The sequence below is a fragment of the Salmo salar genome, chromosome 20, assembly GCF_965601325.2.
Source record: "Salmo salar chromosome 20, fSalSal1, whole genome shotgun sequence".
Taxonomy (NCBI): domain Eukaryota; kingdom Metazoa; phylum Chordata; class Actinopteri; order Salmoniformes; family Salmonidae; genus Salmo; species Salmo salar.
Genome location: NC_138310.1, coordinates 58558818 through 58579643, shown reverse-complemented (window position 1 = coordinate 58579643; position 20826 = coordinate 58558818). Strand labels below are relative to the sequence as shown.

Below are 20826 nucleotides of genomic sequence, written 5' to 3'. Positions count from 1 at the left end.
TACACAAACACATCATGCACACCATGTGTAAGTAACTGTAGTCCCGGAGAGGGGGAGATGGGAGACGAGATCCACTCATCCACTCCAAATGAGCACCAGATCGATAGGAAAGCCCTTGATCCTGCACTCATTCCTCTGTCCCTGGACATCACACAGAGAATGACAGGAAAGAGAAATAGCTGGGGAGGGGGGCACCCACACACAGTACACTGTCACTCTGTAGAATAGACTAGAGATAGGCCTATGATTAGTTACTGATGTTCTGATCATCACCATTGACAGCTGTTGACTTATATCAGGCAGAGCGTTTTCATTTCAAGTAAAGATGAACTGGCCAATAGACGTGATCAAGAAATAGTTAACTGGGAACTTCTCTGGCAACAGAACATTGTGGTTTTCTTATTGTAGATTGCGATATCTAGTGGTTGGTTTCGTGTACTGCAGACTTACGGGTTTATATTTTCCCGCTAAAAAATGAACTTTTGACACGAGACCATTGACTTGACCTACTTTGGATACTTTTGGTTATGTAACATTTATTTAACTAGACATTCAGTTAAGAACAAATTCGTACTTACAATGACGACCTACACCGGCCAAATCCGGACGATGCTGGGCCAATTGTGCACCGCCCCATGGGACTCCCAATCACGGCCGGTTGTGATACCCTGGTTCGTATCCAGGCTGTGTCTATAGTGACGCCTCAAGTACTGCGATGCAGTGCATTAGACCGCTGCGCCATTCGGGAGTCCCCTAGATATAGATACAATGTTACAAAGAAAGGGTGAGAAATATCTACAACGTAACGCCTGGATATCAAAAGGTCTGACCATTTAATACAATGTGGCAGCAGTATGACAATTTATTTTAGTATCAGTAGCCGTATTTTAGCATGAAAACTGTAAACTTTAGTCATCTTCAATAATTAAAATCATATTGGCAGCCCAGATAATCTTCCTTATGGTACATATTTTATATCCCCGCCATAGTAATCAGAGTTCTCATTGATCAGAATTGACGGGAAAGAAACCCAGAAGCGCCATGCAGCCAGGCGTCTTGTTTCAATGAAAAAAGCGGACTAGAGTTATGTAAATCATTGGCGGGATAATATACTCCTCCCACTGAGCTGTTCTTGCGCACTTTTATTGCTCCAGGGCTGTGCTTTTGCAGCTATTTGTAAATCATTTGCAATTGTAAACAATGAGACCTCCATTTACCACATGGTAGTCAAATCAGCATATTTTAGCCTAAACTAAACCTATGCCTACTATGGGAGAGTGTATTTGTTTTGAGAGCTTACATCGTCCTATTTGATGTAAAGTCAAGGTATCATTTTAAAAGGAAATGATTTCTGACAGAGAGACGGGCAGGTGCTATCACGGAACATCACGACCGTGAAGCAAAAACGACCAAATCAAAACCTAAGGTGAAAGTTCCTCAGGCACATGATGGTGGCGAGGATGGCGAGCTGCGGAGCCGCTTGTAACCTGGATGAAGGGTAAGCATCTTAAATACATAGCCAAATAATGGCGAGATTTAGTCTTGCACGTAGCCTATATATGCATGAGGTTGCATTCACACTGACAAAGATGTGCGCCGCAATGTTCTGTCGAATCCGGAAAGAGCTGTTCCTTTGTTGTTGCTGCTTGCTACCCTTAGCTGGTAACTTAGTTCTCGATTTATAAAAAAAACATATAAGACCCAAAATAGTTGCAACCATGTATTTTTATTTTATTGAAGACATACCCCAAAAGTGAGAGGGGACGCCATGATCGCTTTGTAACGCACAAGATGCTGTGTTGTTGACTGATCATAACACAAACATGCCCATCGCCCAAGTAATATGGCTATACCGCGAGTTACAACCAAAGAACGATGTTATTCTGTAGGCCAACCCAATGCAACAATACTTTTTGGGTTCTCAATAAAACCGTCTCTTTTAACTTGAAAACGAAACCACTTGCGTGTATCCGTCCTTCACCACTGCATTTTCCACTGCCATAGTTAGGCTATTTTGTCTCAAGATGCATTGTTTCAGCAGTTTAAAAGCGTGCCAGCCAGGTCGTTCTTCATTAGACACCTGCAATGTGAAAGTGCTAGTAAAGGTAAACTAGCTTCGTTGTTATATGTATAAGAGCATCTATGTACCAAATATTATACCATACCATGTATCATATAATCATCTTGAACTAGGCTATTGGGACTTTTTCCCAGTGAAGCTTGATAGTCAAGGACTATTTATTTTTTAACCCATATCACTTCTGTAACCACAGTGTTACTACAATCATGGTAATGTTTTACACATTTTAGTCATTTAGCAGATGCTCTTATCCAGAGCGACTTACAGTAGTGAATGCATACATTTCATACATTTCTTTCTCCATACTGGTCCCCCGTGGGAATCGAACCCACAACCCTGGTGTTGCAAACACCATGCTCTACCAACTGAGCCACACGGGAGCCTGTTATACTGTAAAATGTAGTTGTAGAAATGTAGAAAACGTTCTACATTGTCCCGTTTGTGTAGTAAATAATGAATAGTGTTTGTGTGGTGAGTAACCATGAACCCCAGTGCAGTTAAAGGTGATAGATGGTGACTTATATCCAAGGGGAACACTAGGTCAATAGTTATTGTGGTTTCCTGGTTTTCTATCACACCACAGGCTGCTGGAGAAACAAGACACATTTGGCACCTTGCCACCATGCCACACCCTTTTGCCACTGACTTAAATTATCAAAATTCTGGTTAGACAATTCAACGCTCAAATCACTGAAGAGGCTTGAGTGTCACCGAAGTGCTGACATATATACAGTACCAGTCAAAAGTTTGACACACCAGCTCATTCAAGGGTTTTTCTTTATTTGTACTATTTTCTAGGTTGTAGAATAATAGTTAAGACATCAAAACTATGAAATAACACATGGAATCATGTTGTAACCCAAAAAGTGTTAAACAATGTCACGGATCCCTCTGGAACTTTCATTGCGCACACCTGGCCCCTATTCCCACTGATTGTATTTGTATATACAGTATGTGCCCATTGTTCACCATGGTGCTGTCGATTATTGTTACTATGTCCGTTGGTGCGTGTGAGTACCTGTGCTGTGTGTTTTGCTTTCGTGCCATTGTGGATTGAGCAGATGATTTCGGGTCTCGTCCCGTGTGATAATCATTGTGCGCTAGTGTCATTTATTCGAGGTTCTCTTCGCTCTTTTGTTTGGGTTTCAACCCTGTGTTTTTGTTACGTGTTTGTTTGGTCTTCGTCGCCGTAATTTGGGGCATAATAAAAACCCATATTACGAATTCCTGCGTCTGCCTCCTGAATCATTCATATCAACGTGACAAACAAAAAAATATTTTAGATTCTTCAAAGTAGCCACCCTTTGTCTCGATGATAGCTTTGCACACTCTTGGCATTCTCTCAACCAGCTTCACCTGGAATGCTTTTCCAACTGTCTTGAAGGAGTTCCCTCATATGCTGAGCACTTGATGGCTGCTTTTCCTTCACTCTGAGGTCCAAGTCATTCGAAACCATCTCAATTGGGTTGAGGTCGGGTGATTGTGGAGGCCAGGTCATCTGATGCAGCACTCCATCACACTCCTTCTTGGTCAAATAGCCCTTACACAGCCTGGAGGGGTGTTGGGTCATTGTCCTGTTGAAAAACAATTGATAGTGCAAACCAGATGGGATGGCGTATTGCTGCAGAATGCTGTGGTAGCCATGCTGGTTAAGTGTGCCTTGAATTCTAAATAAATCACTGACAGTGTCACCACCAAAGCAACCCCACACCATCACACCTCCGCCTCCATGCTTCACGGTGGGAACCACACATGTGGAGATCATCCGTTCACCTACTCTGTCTCACAAAGACACAGCGGTTGGAACCATAAATCTCAAATTTGGACTCATCAGACCAAAGGACAGATTTCCACCGGTCTAATGTCCATTGCTCGTGTTTCTTGGCCCAAGTAAGTCTCTTCTTCTCATTGGTGTCCTTTAGTAGTGGTTTCTTGGCAGCAATTTCGACCATGAAGGCCTGATTGACGCAGTCTCCTCTGAACAGTTGATGTTGAGATGTGTCTGTTACTTGAACTCTGTGAAGCATTTATTTGGGCTGCAATTTCTGAGGCTGGTAACTCTAATGAATTTATTTTCTGCAGCAGAGTTAACTCTGGGTCTTCCTTTCCTGTGGCGGTCCTCATGAGAGCCAGTTTCATCATACTGTAGCACTTGATGGTTTTTGCGATTGCACTTGAAGAAACTTTCAAAGTTCTTGAAATGTTCTGTATTGACTGACCTTCCTGTCTTAAAGTAATGATGGACTGTCATTTCTCTTTGCCTATTTGAGCTGTTCTTGGCATAATATGGACTTGGTCTTTTACCAAATAGGGCTATCTTCTGTACTGTAGATATTCAATTATACTGAACAAAAACATAAACGCAACATGTAAAGTGTTGGTCCGATGTTTCATGAGCTGAAAAAAAAGATCCCAGAAATGTTTCATTAACAAAAAAGCTTATTTCTCTCAAAGTTTGTGCACAAATTTGTTTACATCCCTGTTAGAGCATTTCTCCTTTGCCAAGATAATCCATCCACCTGACAGGTGTGGCATATCAAGAAGCCGATTAAACCGCATGATCATTACATAGGTGCACCATGTGCTGGGGACAATAAAAGGCCACTCTAAAATGTGCAGTTTTGTCACACAACACAATGCCACATGTCTCAAGTTTTGAGGGAGTGTGTAATTGGCATGCTGACTGCAGGAATGTCCACCAGAGCTGTTGCCAGAGAATTGAATGTTCATTTCTTTAACATAAGTTGTTTTAGAGAATTTGGCAGTACGGTCAAGCGGCATCACAACTGCAGACCACATGTAGCCAGCCCAGGGCCACCACATCTGCCTTCTTCACCTGCGGGATCATCTGATTGGCTGGGCCTGGATCCCCAGTGGGTGGTCCTTGCAAGCTCCCTGCAGGAATGTCCACCAGAGCTGTTGCCAGAGAATTGAATGTTAATTTCTCTACCATAAGCTGCCTCCAACGTTGTTTTGGAGAATTTGGCAGTATGTCCAACCGGCCTCACAACCGCAGACCTTGTGTAACCACGCCAGCCCAGGACCTCCACATCTGGCTTCTTCACCTGTGGGATCATCTGAGACCAGCCACACGGACAGCTGATGAAACTGAGGAGTATTTCTGTCTGTAATAAAGACCTTTTGTGGGGAAAAACTAATTCTGATTGGCTAGGCCTGTTTCCCCAGTCGGTGGTCCTTGCTCCCGAGTGGGTGGGCCTAAATGTATTTATTTAAATTGACTGATTTCCTTATATGAACTGTAACTCAGTAAAATCGTTGAAATGTTGAGTTTATGTTTTTGTTCAGTATACCTAAAAATACAATGCACAATACCTGCAGAATATATGACCCCTCATGAAGGCATAACGTTTTATCCTCATACTTGACAGTTTAGTGTATCATTAATGTTGTGACTGATGGTGTGTGATATGTTAACCTACTGAGGTACACAAGGCTGAATTGGAGCTGTGACAAAACCTATAGCACTAGAACTAACTGACTATTGCCTATCTCTTGTTCACAGGCTTTCAGTGTGTTCATGTAAGGCTGTAGGAAACATGCTAAAACTGTGGCCTTATCACACCACAGAGACACAGACAGAGAGAGAAGGGGTGAGAGAGACAAGAAAGGAAGGGGAGGGTTTTGTTTTGTATGAGTGGGAGAGAAGAGATGGTGAGAGGCCAGGGTTGAAGAGAGGGCAAAGAGAAAGAATTGACAGAGAAATGGATAGAGGCTGAAAGTATAACAACACAGGGCGAGACCCGGATGCAGACACAGGAGGCAGACGGTTTGAGTCTCTGATATTTATTAAACAACAAGGGGCAGGTCGAGGACAGGCAAAAGTTCATAACCAGGTCAGAGTTCCAAACGGTACAGGGAGGCAGGGAGGCTCAAAGTCAGGGCAGGCAAAAGGTCAGAACCAGGAGGACTAGAAAAACACAGACAAGGAAAAAGCAGAAGCACGGAAAACCACGATGGTTGACTAAACAAGACAAGGTGACCTGACAACAGACAAACAGAACACAGGAATAAATACCCTGGGAATAATGGGGAAAACGTGTGACACCTGGAGGTGGGTGGAGACAATCACAAAGACAGGTGAAACAGATCAGGGCGTGACAGAAAGTCACGGGCAGAGTACATGTGTGAATATGACTGCCATGGAAATGTATAACCGTTGTGTTGTGATACAGAAACCTGTTGGCTGTGTCGAACATTGACCTTGAAAAGTTAACAGTCTTTCCTGTACTCCTGTCTGAGGACAATGAGGATGAGGACCACTAGCTTATCAGGTTTCATTAAATCTAAAAGAGTGACAATATTCTAATGATGTCACGACACAGAACTAGAAATAGCTTATGCATTTTGGTCACCGTTCAATCGTTGTTTCAGGACCTTATCTGCAGGTACCATGCACAGTTATCATGATTAATTACTTTCTTATTATCAAAGAGGTTGTAAACACATGCCAATTTAGTAAAGTGTTTCTACTGTATTCCTAATCTCCTCTGTGGTAAAGGACTAAAGACTACACTTGAGTCAACTCTGGCTTTTGATCACCTAAAGCGCAGTATTTTTACGATGGAGTAAAATAAAAAATAAATACTGTTGACCTAGTTCTCTGTGCATGCTGAACTTGTTCACACAGGTCACAGACTGAATGACCAAGCGGCACGCTTTGTCTGAGGCTGAGAGACAACCTCTGGATGATACACATTATTATGGGTTATATAAACCTGTAACACTGCTAACTGCAAAACCCTTCCCTTTGTGTCTTGATGTTAGATCAACTTTTGATGTTCTTTGATACTGTCTCTTTAAGAACTTACGGTTTATAATCATAAGCACTATTATCGGCCAGTACCTTTCCATGGTTTTGCAGTACCAGCCGTGTTGTGTAAAACTGGGTCAGGATGTAGGGGGTGGGGGTTCCACACCACACTGGAGGATGGGCTGATGTCATGAACGTGAGATTTTGGCAGCTTCTCCACTTCCTGTTTTTGTGCCTCAGTTGAATGAGCGTTTGTGTGTACATCGGAGAGAGGAAGTGAAGACAGAGATGGGTCTGCAGCTGGACAGTTCAGCTCCACCCCCTCTTCTCCACACCCATAATCCCCTCCCCCACTGGTCCTTAAACTGAAGTTGTATTCTCTTAACTCCATTTTGATAACGTCTTGGGATGCCCTTATCATTTCCTTTCTCTTTTAACCCACAGAGATGGAGACATCCCTGCCCCTGACCAGAAGGGTAAGCACCGTTTCGCTCTTTGTTTGATTGTGCATGAAATGTTTTGTTTTGTCTCATGTGGCAAAAAGTTCTGAATTAATGTGATCTTTAATTAGACCAGCAGATGGCAGTCAAAACCAGTTAAAAGGTGTGTGTGTGTGTGTGTGTGTGTGTGTGTGTGTGTGTGTGTGTGTGTGTGTGTGTGTGTGTGTGTGTGTGTGTGTGTGTGTGTGTGTGTGTGTGTGTGTGTGTGTGTGTGTGTGTGTGTGTGTGTGTGTGAGATGTCTGAGTGGATGTTAGATGAGGCAGAGAGCGATTGGAGGCATATGAGGACACAGATGGAGAGATGGGGGGGAAGAGATAAGGGGAGAGGGAGGGAGAACGAGCAAGAGAGAGGGACGTTTGTAGAGCAGAGAGAGAGAGAGAGAGAGACCTGGCTGATTCTCAGTCTGAGATGAGGCTCCCTGCCCCAGAGAGGACAGGCTCCATCTATTAGCTTCCCCTCTGCCAATGCCAGGCTTTCAGCTAGAAGGCCTGACCCAGACTCACTCCTGCTGGGTACAGATACCCCAGGAGCTAGCCATGTCTGTACACCAGGGCACCAGTTCACTTCACTCTATCTTACCAGGTAGGCCGTAGTTTCACTTTAGATTTGGACAATTATTGACAATAACCGTGAACATTTTTTTATTCTTAATACATTAATTTTAAGATGGGGGGGGATTTAACTTTATTTTCAAGTAGATATAGTTTACCCAGTAGCAGTTTTTTTCATTTTTACATGAAAAGGGTAAAGTTGGTAATCATTTTACAATGATTTGGGTGGAGAAGCTTGATTTACAGAAGTTCCAAGAAGTCAAAAACATTTGCTTTTGAGAATTATTTTCGCCAAAGCTGTGTTGTATTCATTAGATATCCCGTAGCTTATTTTCAAAGATGCATTTTGATGCATTACAAAATATATACAAATTCTACAAAAATGACAATCATAACAATAATCGTGACCATTTGCATGGCAATTAATCGTTACACAATCATCACAGCCCTACTTTAGATGCACTTACAGTATGAAGCATACAATTTATAAGTCATTCTGAATTTCTGAAGGAGAATATCTGCTTCTGTAAAGTTACAGCTCTGACACAGGGGCCCTCAGCACTATACATAGAAAAACCACAGACATATCACCGAATTACAATACGCTCATATACATACTGTATCCAGTTTGCATTCATCTACATTAGTGAGGAATCAGAGTGGAAGTTTCAGATGAGCAATGTGGTGTGATGTGAGTGAAGAGGGTATACACTGATGAGCTCATCAGAATGAACTTAGTCACAGTTTGACAACAGAAGTGCAACATTTAGATAATGCTCAGTCAGACAGTAAATAAAAGGCTACAAATCGATAATGTATGATATTCTTTTTCTGCCATTTCTTAGTAATGGGCCTAGGGTAGAGACCCTTCAGAAAACTCTCAGGGGATGGGCTGGAGTTGTTTGGGGCGGGTCCCACAGAGGGCCAGTCCCTTCGTTTTTTTATTTTTTTATTTAGCTAGCCAAGTCAGTTAAGAACAAATTCTTATTTACAATGACGGACTACACGGGGAACAGTGGGTTAACTGCCTTGTTCACAGGTAGAACGGCCAATTTTTACCATGTCAGCTCAGGGATTCCATCCAGCAACCTTTTGGTTCCAAGCCCAACGCTCTAACCACTAGGCTACCTGCTGCCCCAGGTTACTGTAAACCTCTCTGCATTATGGGTAAAGTGGGGTGGAAAGATGGAGAGTTCCTAATTCCATATTAACCCCTTACCCAAGACATCTCTAATCCAAGTTCAGTTGTTACAGATAATCTGACTGAAAATGATAACAGTGGCTCAGGTGGACACACCTTTGCAGTATGTTTGTATTTTCCTCTGTACAGAGTGAGATTTCACTCAAGAGAAATCCCCCCACCCCGTGAACACTACTCAAACAGAACGCTAATGGTCACTGAGCTGCATATAGGCCTCTCAAGTCATGTTTGAACTACCAATCAATTTCCCTCACCCCTCTTTATTTGAAAGTACACTTAGAATGAGAAACGTTTTCAAAGTTCATCCCTCCATGTCCTATGGATTTTTCTGACAAACAATGCAGGGACATCTACAGAGGAGAGTTCTGAAGAAGAGGAGGACGAAGAGGAGGAGGAGGATTCTGGTGAGCGGCTGCTAGAGATCAAAATCTCTCCATCACAGTATGAATCTTCAGGCTTTATCCCACCCTCTAACATAACCTTCTCTCTCTTTGTCTTTCAACAGACGGCTCTGCTGAGAAAGAAGAAGAAGGTGAGAAAAACACAGCCCTTGTTCTCTCAGCTTCATCAAAACAATTTACAATCTGTGATGATACACGGTCACACCAGCACCTGGCTTGTGTCTTTACTCAGTCAGTTAGGATCTTTTTAGAAATAATTGTATTCTTTTTTGGCTTGTCCCAGTAGAATCCAAGGAGCCTGATGTTGAGGGTTCCTGTAATGGTGAGTTGGAACTAAAACGTCAGACACAATGCCTATATCTGCCTTATCCTGCCTCTGAAATACAGATCAATAGCCTCTTCCACCTCAGAATGTCCTGAGTAGAATGATTGCTCCTCTCCCCCAACTTCCTTCATGAGGAGTAACTTCTCTCTCCACAGAGTCAGAGTCGGCTCCTCAACCTGATGCAGAGGTTTCCCTTGCTAAAGGTATCCTCAGTTTGGCAAAAGTCATTCTACTACCAAGTGTTTCGCTTTTTCCACAAAATGTCGGGCTATCCTAGACAAAGGAGATTGTAATGGTTGAAAGGCTAGAGAGAAGATATCTGGGTGCATTCATAGGTTTATGAAAATGTGTCTGCAAATCATAGTCTGAGAGGTAGAGTACTCCCCAAGAGGGAGTGCCTAGTTTGACTTTTGCGATCTCCTTTGTCAGATGTGCCCCCCAAGCCATGCTGTGAAAAATGCAAGGCTGTCCAGTGGGTAAGTACATTTGTTTGATTGTGGAATTGAATGATAGTTGTGTAATAAAGCTTCAGAGACGTACAGTATGGCTGTAGACTCACTAGAGGAACAGGGGCTAATCTTAGTACCATGTCTGTTTCTCTATCAGAGTCAAGGCAATGAACTGGTTACTCCCAGGAGGATCTCTAAAGGACGCCTACAGTGAGTAGGTCTTCTACCTGTAGCCTTGTTCATTCTCTCTCTCTCTTTTCTCCATCTCTAAATCTCTTACTCTCTTGCTTACTTAGTATCTCTACCTCTCTTTTTTAATAAAAAAGAAAATTCCCAAACCACTAATGCCTCTCCTGCTGAGTGTCTGTCTGACTGGTATGAGTCTGTCCATCTCTCTGGTTCTGTGTGTCAGGGTGCAGCTGGAGGGAGAGGGGACATATGAGTGCTCCGTCACCGGCCTGGTGTTTGAGGTGTCGGGGAGAGTCCTGATCCGCTACTCGGTCCTGTCCTGGTCCAAGTTCGGCATGTTTCTCAGGGACTCCTGGAGGTTCGCTGGGCCCATCTTCAATGTGGACTGTGTCAACAGCCCCTCATCCATCCTCACCTCCATCCAGTTCCCTCACTCCCTCTGCCTCGCTGACCCCGACAGTGAAATGACCTTCAGTGTCCTGCATATGAAGGACAGCTGTCCGGTGATCGAGCCCTCGGTAGACCACTCTGGCAGCCATGTAAAGTGGCGTGTGTCGTCCCTGTCCCCAGTGGGGCCCATTGTCCAGAGCAGCAAGCCTGTAGAGCACCACGGTGTGGTCCTGGTGTATAAGGAACTGGCTCTGAACAACTCCTACTCCTTTCGCATCTACCTGGCCACCAACAACTCCTCCGACATTAAGGTGAGAGGGACACGGGGTGTGTGTGTGGATCATTACAGTAACATCTTACTGATTCAGAGCAAAGAGGTGAACATGATCAGAGGGATTGTAATGCCCACTGGCCTGACCTCCTGGCACTCTGACTCACACTGTGGTCTCTACTGAGGGAAATCACATGTCACACTGGAAGTCTGCGGTCTGTTCATTTGTGTGTATGTGTGTGTGGTGATCAAGATGAGTTCATTCATCACTGTATCAGAAGGCATTGGTGCATATTAATGAACAGATGATTTTGTATTGATTTGTTTATCTGTGTCTAGGAACAACTCAGATTGAAACCCCAAACCTCATACATTAGATCTGAATCTAGCCCAGTGGGCAACACTGGTTAAAATGACAATGTTTTTCCAACTGGTAGGTTTATATTGGGATAGTAACACCATGTGATATCAAATATAGACCTCAGTCAATTTTTACTCTGTGATATTACACCGTCTCTTAGGTCACACGTCACCCAGTTCCTGAAATGTGGTTTGAGTGCTGGTAGTGTGTAGAATCAGTGGAGTGTGTATTAGTGTGATAGTAGTATCAGTGGTGAGGGGAATGGCTGAGTGATTGAATGGCTGAGTGATTGAATGCCTGAACTCAGCAGAGACCCACATCAGAGCACTCAGCTTCAGAACAGTCCATTTGACCCTGCCTAACTGGCCAGGGAAAGGAGTTGTTGACCGTTAGTCAACAATAAGAAAGATTTTCCATCACACACCAAATTGACCATGGAAACCATCTCCGTCCACCAGCTCCCAGGTTTCCTGAACAGGGAATAGTCATCCCCGCTATTGTTACCATTATTGGAATCTCTCGCTTACCTATGGTAAATCACTGGTCCACTTCTATCTATTCATTTGTCTCTCTGCCTTTCTTTCTCCTCCTCTACCCCTCCCTCACTCCAGGACATAGGGAAGGAGGTGCGTTGCTCCAAGAGGCGTTACCTGAAGGTAGAGAAGCCTCCCACCTGTAAGCTGGATGAGAGTAGGTACCGCCTCATGAGTGAACCAGAGGGAGACATCAGCCCTGCGGTGAGGGTTCATTCACCCATTACTGCATAACCAGTAAGCACTGACCTACAGTACAGTTGAACTCAGAAGTTTACATACACCTTAGCCAAATACATTTAAACTCAGTTTTTCACAATTCCTGACATTTTAATCCTAGTAAAAATTCCCTGTCTTAGGTCTGTTAGGATCACCACTTTATTTTAAGAATGTGAAATGTCAGAATAATAGTAGAGAGAATGATTTATTTCAGCTTTTATTTCTTTCATCACATTCCCAGTGGGTCAGATGTTTACATACACTCAATTAGTATTTGGTAGCATTGCCTTTAAATTGTTTAACTTGGGTCAAACGTTTCGGGTAGTCTTCCACAAGCTTTCCACAATAAGTTGTGTGAATTTTGGCCCATTCCTCCTGACAGAGCTGGTGTAACTGAGTCAGGTTTGTAGGCCTCCATGCTCGCACACGCTTTTTCAATTCTGCCCACAAATGTTCTATAGGATTGAGGTCAGGGCTTTGTGATGGCCACTCCAATACCTTGACTTTTTTGTCCTTAAGCCATTTTGCCACAACTTTGGAAGTATGCTTGGGGTCATTGTCCATTTGGAAGACTCATTTGCGACCAAGCTTTAACTTCCTGACTGATGTCTTGAGATGTTGCTTCAAAATATCCACATAATTTTCCTGCCTCATTATGCCATCTATTTTGTGAAGTGCACCAGTCCCTCCTGCAGCAAAGCACCCCCACATCATGATGCTGCCACCCCCGTGCTTCACGATTGAGATGGTGTTCTTCAGCTTGCAAGCCTCCCCCTTTTTTCCCCAGACATAACGATGGTTATTATGGCCAAACAGTTCTATTTTTGTTTCATCAGACCAGAGGACATTTCTCCGAAAAGTACAATCTTTGTCCCCATGTGCAGTTGCAAACTGTAGTCTGGCTTTTTTTATAGCGGTTTTGGAGCAGTGGCTTCTTCCTTGCTCAGCGGCCTTTCAGGTTATGTCGATATAGGACTTGTTTTACTGTGGATATAGATACTTTTGTACCTGTTTCCTCCAGCATCTTCACAAGGTCCTTTGCTGTTGTTCTGGGATTGATTTGCACTTTTCGCACCAAAGTACGTTCATCTCTAGGAGACAGAACGTGTCTCCTTCCTGAGCGGTATGACGGCTGCATGGTTCCATGGTGTTTATACTTGTGTACTATTGTTTGCACAGATGAACGTGGCGTTTAGAAATTGCTCCCAAGGATGAACCAGACTAAGGTCTACAAAAAAAGAATTCTGAGGTCTTGGCTGATTTCTTTTGATTTTCCCATGATGTCGAACAAAGAGGCACTGAGTTTGAAGGTAGACATTGAAATACATTCACAGGTACACCTCCAATTGACTCAAATTATGTAAATTAGCCTATCAGAAGCTTCTAAAGCCATGACATAATTTTCGGGAATTTTCCAAGCTGTTTAAAGGCATATTCAACTTTGTGTATGTAAACCTCTGACCCACTGGAATTGTGATTCAGTGAATTATAAATGAAATAATCTGTCTGTAAACAATTGTTGGAAAATGACTTGTGTCATGCACAAAGTAGATGTCCTAACCGACTTGTCAAAACTATAGTTTGTTAAAGTTTGTTAACAAGAAATTTGTGGAGTGGTTGAAAAACGAGTTTTAATGACTGCAACATAAGTGTATGTAAACTTCCAACTTCAACTGTATGTACGGTACATTGAGTGTACAAAACGTTAAGAACACCTTCCTAATATTGAGTTACACCCCCTTTTTACCTCAGAACAACCTGAATTCGTCGAGGCAGGGACTCTACAAGATGTCGATAACGTACCACAGGGATGCTGGTCTATGTTAACTCCAATACTTCCCACAGATGTGTCAAGTTGGCTGGATGTCATTTGGGTGGTTGACCGTTCTTGATACACATGGGAAACTGTTGAGCGTGAAAAACAAGGCAGCATTGCAGTTCTTGACTACTACCATACCCTGTTGAAAGGCACTTAAATATTTTGTCTTGCTCATTCACCCTCTGAATGGTACACATACACAATCCATGTCTCAATTGTCTCTAGGCTGAAAAATCATTCTTTGACCTGTCTCCTCCCCTTCATTTAGACTGATTGAAGTGGATTTAACAAGTGACATCATTAAGGGATCATAGCTTTCACCTAGATTCACCTGGTCACTCTGTGTCATGGAAAAAGCAGGTGTTCTTAATGTTTTGTATACTCAGTGTATGTACAGTATGTACTAAGTGCGTTTATTCATATGTCTGTGTTGTGTGTATTTGGTGTCCTGCAGGACTTGCCGTTCACGCTGGCCGTGACTAAATTGAAGGGATATTTTGAGGTGTTCTTTGAGCAGCCCCCTCCTTTCAAGGTCTCCCTCGTAGAGACAGAGTCTGACCAGACTGTGTGGTCAGCCACCATCAGAGAAGGTACGTACACACCTGCTGTGTGTCTGTCTGTAATGTGTTGTGGGTTAAGGAGCAGGATATTAATTTATCTTCCTCTCAGGTGACTGTGTGGACAGTACAGTTGAAAAGTCAAGGAAACTGACAGATAGTAAGTTTGTCATTTTTGTTTGCCCCTCTCAATATCGGCATCAAGAGTTCACTTTATTCCAGTGTATGTTCTAGATATCAAGTTTTCTGTGCACAAGCACTTTTCATCCAATCATAACAAAGTAGCTTTTGATTGACAAAGTAGCTTTTTTTCTCCTCTTCTGTAGACAGGAAGAGAAGCACCAGCACATCAGAGGAAGAGTTGCCCAAAAAGAGACGTCGATGTGCAGATGAGTCGGGTGATGGTGTGAACACATCCATTGTGTCGTCTGCTGTTAACTTCTCTGGGCTAGGTGGGACGTGACCGTCCCACACTATTCAACAGCCAGTGAAATAGCATGGCGCGAAATACAAAACAGCAAAAATCTCATAATTAGATTTTCTCAGCCAATCAACTATTTTACACCATTTTAAAGATAAGACTCTCGTTAATCTAACCACATTGTCCGATTTCAAAAAGGCTTTAGGGCGAAAGCATAAAATTAGATTATGTTAGGACATAAACTTCACAAGAAAATCCACACAGCCATTTTGGACATGCATCATAAAAACCAAATGTACAGCTAAAATATTCACTAACCTTTGATGATCTTCATCAGATGGCACTCATAGGACTTCATGTTATACAATACATAAATGTTTTGCTCGATAAAGTTCATATTTATATCCAAAAACAGCATTTTACATTGGCGCGTGATGTTCAGAAAATGTATTCCCACCAAACCTCTGGTGAATGTGCACATCAGTTTACAAAAATACTCATCATAAACGTTGATAACATTTACAACAGTTATTGAAAGAATTATAGATACACTACTCCTTGACGCAACCGCTTTGTCAGATTTCAAAATAACTTTACGGAGAAAGCACATTGTTCAATATTCTGAGTACATAGCTCAGCCATCGAAGCAAGCTATACAGCTACCCGCCAAGTTCTGGCATCAACAAAACTCTGAATTAGTATTATAAATATTCTCTTACCTTTGCTGATCTTCGTCAGAATGCACTCCGAGGACTCCTATTTCCACAAGAAATGTTTATTTTGTTCGAAATACTCCATATTTATGTCCAAATACCTCCGTTTTATTCGTGCGTTCAGGTCACTATCCAAAGGCATAACGCGCGAGCGCAGTACCAGAGACGAAAAGTCAAAATGTTCCATTACTGGTTGTAGAAACATGTGAAACGTTGTTTACAATCAATCCTTAGGGTATTTTTAACATAAAATGTCGATAATATTCCAACCGGTCAATAGCGTATTCATTACAGAAGAAAAAGGAGGAGGGGCGCGCTCGCGGGATCACGCATCACCAAGTCCTTTGTCCATAGGCAGTCCACTCATTGACTGAGCTACTATTCTCTGCCCAGTAACAGGAGAAAGATGGAAAAACTTTCTGAAGGCTGTTGGCAGCCAATGGAAGCCTTAGGAAGTGCAACGTGACCCCACAGACACTGTAGTTTCGATAGGGATTCAAAAGAAGAACTATACTGCTCAAAAAAATAAAGGGAACACTTAAACAACACATCCTAGATCTGATTGAAAGAAATAATCTTATTAAATACTTTTTTCTTTACATAGTTGAATGTGCTGACAACAAAATCACACAAAAAGAATCAATGGAAATCCAATTTATAAACCCATGGAGGTCTGGATTTGGAGTCACACTCAAAATTAAAGTGGAAAACCACACTACAGGCTGATCCAACTTTGATGTAATGTCCTTAAAACAAGTCAAAATGAGGCTCATTAGTGTGTGTGGCCTCCACGTGCCTGTATGACCTCCCTACAACGCCTGGGCATGCTCCTGATGAGGTGGCGGATCGTCTCCTGAGTGATCTCCTCCCAGACCAGGACTAAAGCATCCGCCAACTCCTGGACAATCTGTGGTGCAACGTGGCATTGGTGGATGGAGCGAGACATGATGTCCCAAATGTGCTCAATTGGATTCAGGTCTGGGGAACGGGCGGGCCAGTCCATAGCATCAATGCCTTCCTCTTGCAGGAACTGCTGACACACTCCAGCCACATGAGGTCTAGCATTGTCTTGCATTAGGAGGAACCCAGGGCCAACCGCACCAGCATATGGTCTCACAAGGGGTCTGAGGATCTCATCTCGGTACCTAATGGCAGTCAGGCTACCTCTGGCGAGCACATGGAGGGCTGTGCGGCCCCCCAAAGAAATGCCACCCCACACCATGACTGACCCACCGCCAAACCGGTCATGCTGGAGGATGTTGCAGGCAGCAGAACGTTCTCCACGGCGTCTCCAGACTCTGTCACGTCTGTCACGTGCTCAGTGTGAACCTGCTTTCATCTGTGAAGATCACAGGGCGCCAGTGGCGAATTTGCCAATCTTGGTGTTCTCTGGCAAATGCCAAACGTCCTGCACAGTGTTGGGCTGTAAGCACAACCCCCACCTGTGGACGTCGGGCCCTCATACCACCCTCATGGAGTCTGTTTCTGACCATTTGAGCAGACACATGCACATTTGTGGCCTGCTGGAGGTCATTTTGCAGGGCTCTGGCAGTGCTCCTACTGCTCCTCCTTGCACAAAGGCGGAGGTAGCGGTCCTGCTGCTGGGTTGTTGACCTCCTACGGCCTCCTCCACGTCTCCTGATGTACTGGCCTGTCTCCTGGTAGCGCCTCCATGCTCTGGACACTACGCTGACAGACACAGCAAACCTTCTTGCTACAGCTCGCATTGATGTGCCATCCTGGATGAGCTGCACTACCTGAGCCACTTGTGTGGGTTGTAGACTCCGTCTTATGCTACCACTAGAGTGAAAGCACCACCAGCATTCAAAAGTGACCAAAACATCAGCCAGGAAGCATAGGAACTGAGAAGTGGTCTGTGGTCCCCACCTACAGAACCACTCCTTTATTGGGGGTGTCTTGCTAATTGCCTATAATTTCCACCTGTTGTCTATTCCATTTGCACAACAGCATGTGACATTTATTGTCAATCAGTGTTGCTTCCTAAGTGGACAGTTTGATTTCACAGAAGTGTGATTGACTTGGAGTTACATTGTGTTGTTTAAGTGTTCCCTTTATTTTTTTGAGCAGTGTACAATTCTCAGATTTCCAAACTTCCTGGTTGGATATTTCTCAGGTTTTTGCCTGCCATTTGAGTTCTGTTATACTCAGACATCATTCAAACAGTTTTAGAAACTTCAGAGTGTTTTCTATCCGAATCTACTAATACTATGCAAATATTTGACTCTGGGCCCGAGTATTAGGCAGTTTACTCGGCACGCTTTTCATCCGAAATCGAAAATACTGCCCCCTATACCCTAAAAAGTTAATACTGTTGTCTTATTCCTGTTGAGTTGCTGTTCAGTCACCCTGAATAAAACCCTTAAAAGTCTGACATTCCTCTGTTGTCTCCAGACGGAGTGCGGACAGTGCAAGTCCCAGACGTGTCGTCCAAGCAGCTGATGCAGGTGGCTAAGCGGCTGGGGAAGGAGTGGAAGCAGGTGGCTATCGGTTGCCTGGACCTGTCCTCCAAAGAGCTGGACGATATACAGGCCAGTGAGGAGGATGTCATCATGCAGAGGTACAGTAGATAGATATAGTATCTGCACCCTTAAAACTCAACTTTATATTACTTGCCAGCCATTATTTTGGGCATTTCTCATTGAAGCATTCTTGGTACACCGATCATTCAATAATTGTACAGCAACCTACTTTCTTTGATTCATATTTTTGGTGATGATTTCTTTTTCAGATAATGTGACCCTAAATATGACCCTCAACTTGTTTTGTGTTGGGTTTCAGGTTTAAGGCGTTGGAGCGCTGGAAGACTGGCAGGCCAAATGGTCAAGCCACTGTCACTCACCTCTTGATGAGCCTACAGGAGCTGGATGACCTGCCCAACGAGGTCCTCAAGACACTGCAAGGTTAGAGACACACATTAGACTAGAGCGACAAACAGTCATTCACCTGCCTGCACACACATATTTGTACTCATTCTTGTCTCCTACTAACTTACACCAATTTCTGTCTGTCTGTCTCTTTCTGTCTGTCTCTTTCTGTCTGTGTTCTCCTCAGATATGATAGACAATAAAGCTGCCGAATGAGATATCTTTTGCCTCCAAAGGTCCCTGCCTTTCCGCAGCCCAGAGAGACAATGGGAGAGAGACGTTTGAACTCTTGCCTTGAAGACAGAAATCCCTCTGCTTATGCTGTATCGCAGGGGTACTCTTACCCTACGAGGTCCAGAGCCTGCTGGTTTTCTGTTCTACCTGATAATTAATTGCACACACCTGGTGTCCCAGGTTTAAATCAGTCCCTGATTTGAAGGGAACAATGAAAAAATGCAGTGGAACTGGCTTCGAGGTCCAGAGTCGAGTTTGAGGGCTGTATGGAGTAGGATGAAAGTTCCCTCTGGTCCAGGGATGGGCAACTCCAATCCTCAGGGGCCGGAGTGGTGTCACATTTCTTCCCCACCCCTAGCTAACGCAGCTGATTAAGCTAATTGCATTCTAACTAAAGATCATAATTAGTTGATTATTGGAGTCAGGTGTGTTGGCTGGGGCTGGGGCAAAGGTGTGACACCAATCCAGCCCCCGAGGACTGGAGTTGCCCGTCCTTGCTCTATAGGCTGATCTAAGGTCAGCTCTGCATACCTCCTTCATAAATTGAGGATGGTACACTGATCCTAGATCAGAAGCATTATGTGTCTCCTGCCATTGCCTAGGCAGGGCAGGGCCGGTACACCAGCCTAGCACTGTCAGCCCCTTCCAGCCCAAGAGAATTGGGATTCAATTGCCTTCAACTGATATGTTTGATTTCTGCAGGCCTGGATGCTAGATCTAGTGAACTTTGTGCCCTGCCTAGTAGTGATGTTTAGTAGTGGGAAACCCTGGCTTTTCACCCCTCATGTTCTCTCAGGATTACAACAGGAGTTCAACAAAGGCATAGAAAGAGAATTACACCTCAACCTTTAATCTTGAATGGTTATGTTCTTAGACATTCACAAATGGTCCATTAACCTGGAATAATGCAGGCGTTATCAAGCTGTAGCGGTACCCCAAACAGCCAGGAGCTGATGCTACGACCTGTGCAGTGAAGACCTCTTATGTCATAGCTCTGGGAAATAGGTAGCTAATGCGTAGCCAGTAACAGACATGTTGCTGCAGTATGGAAACTGCTAACACACTTACAGGGCTGTTGTCTCAAACGTTGTATATTTTGTGTATTTTGATATTTCTCAATCAAGGCATTGCCACTTGCTTAATCATGGAATTGGAAGAACTACTCAAGGAGTGTAGCTGTACTTTTAATACGGTGTACATATTTTCTGTTTTTTTAACTATACTGTGATTGTTTTTATTTTTGTAGTCTGTGTTTGTTCGTTTTTTATGTGTGTTATGACCAAATTGAGCCGTCAAACTGAGAGTGGGGATAGCTAAGCTTCATCTCAGAGAAAAGATTGGTAATATTTACTTTTGTTTAGCCTGGATCGTGTACATTCTGTAGCCTGGAAATCACGCTCGTGCATTTGAACATGGTGGGATTGACTGAATTCCAGAAACCACTAATGTAGGAGAGTATTTTTTGTTCATAAAAAGGGCTACTAACTCATTTTAAACACCTTTCAATAGGGATGTCACTGTTGCCAATACTGGGACCCAAATACCCCAGGCAGATTAACTGTGACATTATGAATGGGAAAACCATGAGTTAAGTTGTCTATTGGGTATTGGATGCCATTTGCAAGTGTGTACATATTTTTACACAGAGTGATCGCTCCCAAAAGTCCATCATTAATATTCCAGTCCTTACATGTGCACTTCTGTAATGTTACAGCTCAGGAATGGGCCTTCATAGGGCTCTGGGCATGGTGTCTAAGATTACAAATCTTTGACTGAATAAAATACATTTTTGGAAAGATTGATTACATTTTTTTAATTGCAACTCATTTTCAGCTAGTAGATGATGCTAAATGACTTAAATGTAAATGTATGATGGTCTCATGACTGTTAGAATAAATGTTTCATTAAGTCATAGCCTATGTAACCGGTCTGTACCGGTACCTTTCTGCGTTGTG

The 20826-nt window shown here is 43.4% G+C and overlaps 1 protein-coding gene across 6 annotated transcripts; it reads left to right on the top strand.

The window, feature by feature from the left end:
* Window positions 1-1129: 1129 nt before the first annotated feature.
* LOC106580943 (uncharacterized) lies at window positions 1130-20667 on the top strand. 6 transcript variants are annotated; one of them, XM_045703687.2, is made up of 16 exons: window positions 1130-1498; window positions 7296-7327; window positions 9449-9508; window positions 9610-9636; window positions 9792-9827; window positions 9986-10033; window positions 10260-10306; window positions 10437-10489; window positions 10692-11169; window positions 12102-12227; window positions 14516-14651; window positions 14731-14778; window positions 14945-15070; window positions 18165-18330; window positions 18552-18673; window positions 18825-20667. In XM_045703687.2, exons 1-16 carry the CDS (start codon window positions 1446-1448, stop codon window positions 18851-18853), a joined length of 1587 nt encoding a protein of 528 aa, XP_045559643.1. In that variant the 5' UTR covers window positions 1130-1445; the 3' UTR covers window positions 18854-20667. The 6 variants fall into 6 exon arrangements, with proteins under 6 accessions (XP_045559643.1, XP_045559646.1, XP_045559642.1 ...); XM_045703690.2 differs by having other exon boundaries at window positions 9789-9827; window positions 14945-15016; XM_045703686.2 differs by having other exon boundaries at window positions 9789-9827.
* The last annotated feature ends 159 nt before the right edge of the window (window positions 20668-20826 follow it).